This window comes from Etheostoma spectabile, unplaced genomic scaffold (genome assembly GCF_008692095.1).
Source record: "Etheostoma spectabile isolate EspeVRDwgs_2016 unplaced genomic scaffold, UIUC_Espe_1.0 scaffold00018710, whole genome shotgun sequence".
NCBI lineage: Eukaryota > Metazoa > Chordata > Actinopteri > Perciformes > Percidae > Etheostoma > Etheostoma spectabile.
This window is the reverse complement of record NW_022604416.1, coordinates 1-6768: the sequence shown is the minus strand read 5'-3', so window position 1 is coordinate 6768 and position 6768 is coordinate 1. Positions and strand designations below refer to the sequence as shown.

The following is a 6768-nucleotide window of genomic DNA, read 5'->3' as shown; positions in this document are numbered from 1 at the left end:
TGTCTTTAAAAACTAATAAAATGATAGACAATGAAAAGTTTCAGTGATCTTTCATCGTGTTATCGTGTGCTTAGAAGACATTTAGAGAATTAAGTATTAAAAGGTTTAGAGATGCTTAATATGTTATATTATTTAAACTACGATATAACATTTTACTGTAAAATACTGATCGATGAAGTGGAATGTGTGTCAGAGGAATAAGCCCTTGAGTTTGGAGTGAGGTGGCTCTTAAAAGAGCCTTTGTGGTGTGTGTGGAGCAGCAGCCAGTCTAAGCCCTCTCTCCGCGGATGCGCCGGGCCAGCTGGATGTCTTTGGGCATGATGGTGACCCTCTTGGCGTGGATGGCGCACAGGTTGGTGTCCTCGAACAGGCCGACCAGGTAGGCCTCGCTGGCCTCCTGCAGAGCCATGACGGCGGAGCTCTGGAAGCGCAGGTCGGTCTTGAAGTCCTGAGCGATCTCTCTCACCAGGCGCTGGAAGGGCAGCTTGCGGATCAGCAGCTCCGTGGACTTCTGGTAGCGACGGATCTCCCTCAGAGCCACGGTACCGGGCCTGTAACGGTGAGGCTTCTTCACGCCGCCGGTGGCCGGGGCGCTCTTCCGGGCTGCCTTGGTGGCCAGCTGCTTCCTGGGGGCTTTGCCTCCGGTGGACTTACGGGCGGTCTGCTTGGTTCTTGCCATGGCTTTTTCTCTCTACGATCAGAAGAAATGTAAAATGAAACGAGGAGACCCTCGGCTCTTAAAGTGTGGGACCGGATGTGAGCTAGTGTGTCGCTGCTTTAGACCTCCGGCTCGGCGGCTCCTGATTGGCTAGGGGCTCCTCTGGAGCTTAGCACCGCCTCAAGGAGCGACCCACCGCCCGGATCTCCGTCGCTTATTGGCGGACAATCCTTTCAAAAAGTCCGCCAAAAATGCCAGCTCGGGCCGCCCTCTGCTGCTCTGCTGGAAGCCTCTTTTCTGGTTGGTCAGGCTGGAAACGACCGACTCCCGCGCTCCGCGGAGATAAAAAGGAGGGTTTCAGCCGTCGGTACAACACTTCTCTGAGTCGATACTTAGGAGAACATCTACGTTATCTCGTACTCGAGCTTACTAGAAACAAGAAAATGTCTGGACGGGGAAAAACCGGAGGAAAGGCCAGAGCTAAGGCGAAGACCCGCTCCTCCCGTGCCGGGCTCCAGTTCCCGGTCGGCCGTGTTCACAGGCTGCTCCGTAGGGAACTACGCTCAGCGCGTGGGAGCCGGCGCCCCCGTCTACCTGGCGGCTGTGCTGGAGTACCTGACCGCTGAGATCCTGGAGCTGGCCGGAAACGCTGCCCGCGACAACAAGAAGACCCGATCATCCCCCGCCACCTGCAGCTGGCGGTCCGCAACGACGAGGAGCTCAACAAGCTGCTCGGCGGAGTGACCATCGCTCAGGGCGGCGTTGCTGCCCAACATCCAGGCCGTCCTGCTGCCCAGAAGACCGAGAAGCCCGCCAAGAAGTAGACCCCGGGACCGGCTCCAACCAACAACCAACGGCTCTTTAAGAGCCACCCCACACATTCTTGATAAGAGCTCTGTTTCATATGATTATACATTTTCATATATGACATGGCCTATCGCCATGGGTAGCTCAGTCCGTTAGAGTAACCATCTAACTTGATTTTAGGAACCCAACTGGGATTGTCCCATTTCAAAGATCCATTGGTAAGAGTGACGTTTGAATAAAGACCAGCAAATACTAAAGTTGACTTATTTTAATATCTTTTAAAATTACAACTAAATATGCACAATTATTTATAGATGTCTATAACTTATTGGTCAATTATTCACCTTTTATTTTAAATACAACGCTATGGAACTATGATAGTCATAAAATAAAGGATAACCACCGAAAATTATAATACAACATATTGTGAACATATGTGAACACTGCAGCATTTGGGGGGGGGGGGGGGCAACTTTCATCACTGTTCATCGAAACATTAGCCAACAACGTGTAAATTAATTTATATTATCTTACTTTACTTTTTGCTATAATATTACTTTTTATTAGTTTCCATGGCTGTCTATCAAAGAGTTTTATTAAAGTTATTAACAAGACAGGTTGTAGTGTAGTACATAATTTAAAATTATACATTCTTCATAGTTTTGTAATGTTGTAGTGATATTTCTCTTAATGCAGTCAATCATAATCACAATACCATCACTTTGCTTTGATCTCTTAAGTAAACTAATCTGCTCAGAGGAACGCTACATCTGCTGCGCATGCTCAGGCCCCGTGCCGCTCAAAGACAACCATCCTGTGCGAGCAACAGCACAGTTACATTTACATCGAGTTGATACAAATTGAACGTTCGGTGGCGCGTCACTACATTCGATTAGCGAAACTTCCAGAACGCATCATGCCAGAACCCAGCGTCAAAGCGCCCAAGAAGGGCTCCAAGAAAGCCGTCTCCAAGGCCGTTAGCAAGACCGGCAGAAGAGAAAGACCAGAAGGAGAGCTACGCCATCTACGTGTACAAGGTGCTGAAGCAGGTCCACCCCGACACCGGCATCTCCTCCAAGGCCATGGGCATCATGAACTCGTTCGTGAGCGACATCTTTGAGCGCATCGCCGGCGAGGCCTCCCGTCTGGCGCACTACAACAAGCGCTCCACCATCACCTCCAGGAGATCCAGACCGCCGTGAGGCTGCTGCTGCCCGGGGAGCTGGCCAAGCACGCCGTGTCCGAGGGCACCAAGGCCGTCACCAAGTACACCAGCTCCAAGTAAACCATCTCGCTGCTGTAATCTACCAAACCACGGCTCTTTTAAGAGCCACCCACTTCCCCTTAAAGAGAAATGTTTCACTCATGTGCTAGTATACACAATTTCGTTAATAACACTTTCTATCCTTGTTCGTTGTTCGTGCTGTACACCTGCAGTGGGGTTAATATGTTAATCTTTCATTTATTATTTGTACATGTCTACTCTCACTGTGGGCCACAGGGAATCATTACTTCCTCTGTATGTGTGGCACATATGGAAGAATATACTGTGGGCTACACTACAGTTGAGACCAACAATACAAAGACTCTAAGAGCCACCCAGTTTCTCTAAAGAAGCCTCCTATTATTGCATGATAAATATTTCAAAGGCTTAAATAATAAATCAATAGTTAATTGGAAGTCAACAATGACAAACAGAAGTTTCAGTAATATCAGATAAAGGCAGTCCAAAACACGGTCAATGCTAGGCCTTCAAATAAATTGCAACAAATGCTCAGATTTGTTATAGCCTACTTGTGTAGGTTAACTGTAAAATGAACTGGGTAATTGTTAAAGATGGGATGAAATACATAACAGCATTAGATAGGGCCTGCTGTATGAAAATGAGGGTGATTGTTGATTTGATGTTAATATCACAAAAGGGAAATGCTCTTTTAAGATTCTGGGGTGCTCTTGCAAGAGCTTGTTGGGAAAACTGAGTGGGGGATGTGTAATGTTAACCAAGGTCAGGTAGGGCCTACATGAGGCTGTGCTGTCTTCTTTTCTGTTCTCCTTATACACCACAGACTGGAAGTCCAGTTCAGAGTCATGTTTTCACCGTTATCTAACATGGCCCCGACCACCCTCTCCACCCCCCCTGGTCCAACAGAGGCAGCTTCGTTGTTGCACGGACCGCTACAGGAGATCATTCCTACCACAGGCAATAACACTCTTTAACACGTCATCACTGGGTGTAGATAAGACTTTCAGACACTAACACACACTAAGTGCAACTTGCACAATTGGTTTATATTCATTTTAGACTATTTAGGCAGTTGCACATTTTGTTTGCCCATCATGTATATATTAAAATATTTGTTCTTTCATTGTATTCCTAATATGATTTCATGGATATTGTATGTGTATTCTATCCTAGTGTTTCATTTATATTTATATTCTGTTCTGTGTGACTGATTTTTGCTGCTGTAAACACTATAATTTCCCATTTTGTGGGATCAATACATATCTATCTTAATTCAGAAACTCATAATGATGGTCATTACTGACTAAATGACTGACTAAACATATTTCCAGAAAAAAATATTTTTATAATAGCCTATATATTTAAACATTAAAAAAATACTAGAACTGTATTCCAAGGGGATGTAAAGACTTTATCCTGAAACTAGACTGAAAACGTCAGGTAGCTGTGAACTAAAGTTAAGACAATAAAGCTTGATTTTAGAAAATACCTGCAACACATAAACTGTTAAAGAAACTTATTTGTTATTTACATGAGTTATCATAATTTAGGTCCACTAATTTAAGAACTTAATGTTATTATAATAAATGTTAAACAAAGTCAGGTACATGAGACTGTAAAGCTTCACCCTGAACCTCAGAAGTAGAAACACTACTCTAGAGGCAGGAGACACGAAGGATAAACAAACACATGGAAACATAATCATCAAAAGAAAAGAACGGTTACGTTTTGAAACATAATGTGGGCGGGGCTGCTGGTTTGGCCCCGCCCACGAACGTTGCGCCATCTGTCCTCCTTACGTCCGCAGATAAGATGTAAAACCAGGCGGCTTGCAGACCCTCAACTCATTCGTTTCTAACGATCCGACATCGACTGATCTCACAATAGCGGAAGGGGCAAGGGAGGCAAAGGACTCGGTAAAGGAGGCGCCAAGCGTCACCGTAAAGTTCTCCGTGATAACATCCAGGGAATCACCAAACCGCCATCCGCCGTCTGGCTCGCCGCGCGCGGAGTGAAGCGGATCTCTCGGTCTGATCTACGAGGAGCCCGCGTGTGTGCTGAAGGTCTTCCTGGAGAACGTGATCCGGGACGCCGTCACCTACACCGAGCACGCCAAGAGGAAGACGTGTACCGCCATGGATGTGGTCTACGCCCTGAAGAGGCAGGGTCGCACCCTGTACGGCTTCGGAGGATAAACTACAAAACCAGCCTAGAACTACAAAACCAACGGCTCTTTTAAGAGCCACCCACTTCTTCTGAAGAACGTCCTTTATTTTAGAAATGATGCGACTGACTTAATAAACGTGTTTAAAATACAACATTTTATATCCCTTATCTAATAAAAAAAAGGCCCCCTAGTGTTCTATAGTAGCCTGTGTAAGTAACAAAATCAAGGATTTTATTTTCATTTGCCTCTCAATAAGCAAGGCCGCTTTATTTGTATAGCACATTAGCAATATGGCAATTTAAAGTGTTTTACATTAATCAGTTAAACACATAAAACACAAGAACACACAGTTCAGAATCATAAGCATTAAAAACGATAAAACATCTGAATATATATGGTTATGTATGGCCCATACATTAAAATGTTATTCAATTGTAGGGTAGTGTCACGCTTAGGACCTATTTGTTTTTTCTTATTCTGACACTCATACAAACAGAAAGTAGCCTAGATAAAGATTTATACTAAGATGTAGTAGGATCCAGTCAAAAACACTCTATAGTTGATGAATAGGCTGACATCAAAATCCCGTAGGCTAAAGTCTGTTGATGTCCTGAAACACAGCACAATAAAAAGGCTTCCCTGATGTCTTGATACAGTGACCTTGTGCATTCACCTGTAGTTGTGTTGTGTTAACCTTTCTATTTTGGAAAGTTTACTTATATACATTCAAGACACATTTACTTATGTTCCGTTAATAATAAGCGTCTGGATGATAAACCGACGCCATAGCTTAGCTTTCCCCCAAAACCACCATAAGTAAGGTCGATGGTGTTGGTTGTATTCTTTTAAAGATTAATACATGAATAAAATGACGTGCTTCAGAAGAAAACAGAAAACAAAGGAGGCAGAGTGAATGAAAGACTCCATGCCCTGGATGCATATTATCTTAAATGCACATTAGCACTGTTTGTTTCATGGGTCTAAGTTTTGTAATTTGTTTGTATTTGCTTTTTGTTGTTATGTAGCCTATTGAAGGCATATTTCTAAATTCTAATTTGTGATTCTGAAACGCTCACTTTGTGTTGGCGCATGCTCAGTCTCAGTCACAAACTCAGCCAATCCTGTGCGAGTAACAGCACAGTCTCATTTGCATGAGTGCAAAATAAATTAGGCGTCCGGACCGGATAGGGTATCTGTTGTAGGAACTCTGAACCGAAGGAAGATGCCTGCAGAAGCCACCGTCAAAGCGCCCAAGAAGGGCTCCAAGAAAGCCGTGACCAAGACCCCCCGCTAAGGCGGCAAGAAGAGGAGAAAGAGCAGAAGGAGAGCTACGCCATCTACGTGTACAAGGTGCTGAAGCAGGTCCACCCCGACACCGGCATCTCGTCAAGGCCATGGGCATCATGAACTCGTTCGTGAGCGACATCTTCGAGCGCATCGCCGGCGAGGCCTCCCGTCTGGCGCACTACAACAAGCGCTCCACCATCACCTCCAGGGAGATCCAGACCGCCGTGGAGGCTGCTGCTGCCCGGGGAGCTGGCCAAGCACGCCGTGTCCGAGGGCACCAAGGCCGTCACCAAGTACACCAGCTCCAAGTAAACCTGCTGCTGTAATCTACCAACCAACGGCTCTTTTAAGAGCCACCCACTTCACCCTTAAAGAGAATGTTTCACTCGTGTGCTTGGAGACATGTATCGTTTTCTATGCTTCGTTGTTCTGTATATTTTACATGAATGGAGTATTGTGTATAGTTATACCTTACAACTTCAACTGTGGGTCAAGAGAGATCTTCTGTATGTCTGGATCATATGCAGAAATGACATTAAGGTGGTCTTACTTCAACGTGTATTCTACCCATAAAGCCCCATTAAAATTACATAAATGTAGCCCACA

At 45.1% G+C, this 6768-nt stretch overlaps 1 protein-coding gene and 4 pseudogenes across 1 annotated transcript; 4 read left to right on the top strand and 1 right to left on the bottom strand.

Moving 5' to 3' along the window:
• Nucleotides 1–220: 220 nt before the first annotated feature.
• LOC116681753 (histone H3) lies at nt 221–761 on the bottom strand. The gene has a single exon (XM_032509673.1). It carries the CDS (start codon nt 677–679, stop codon nt 269–271), a length of 411 nt encoding a protein of 136 aa, XP_032365564.1. The 5' UTR covers nt 680–761; the 3' UTR covers nt 221–268.
• A 334-nt stretch (nt 762–1095) lies between these two features.
• LOC116681750 (histone H2A-like) lies at nt 1096–1621 on the top strand (annotated as a pseudogene).
• A 697-nt stretch (nt 1622–2318) lies between these two features.
• Nucleotides 2319–2799, top strand: LOC116681754 (histone H2B 1/2-like; annotated as a pseudogene).
• A 659-nt stretch (nt 2800–3458) lies between these two features.
• LOC116681755 (histone H4-like) lies at nt 3459–4955 on the top strand (annotated as a pseudogene).
• A 1130-nt stretch (nt 4956–6085) lies between these two features.
• Nucleotides 6086–6505, top strand: LOC116681752 (histone H2B 1.2-like; annotated as a pseudogene).
• Nucleotides 6506–6768: the final 263 nt, after the last annotated feature.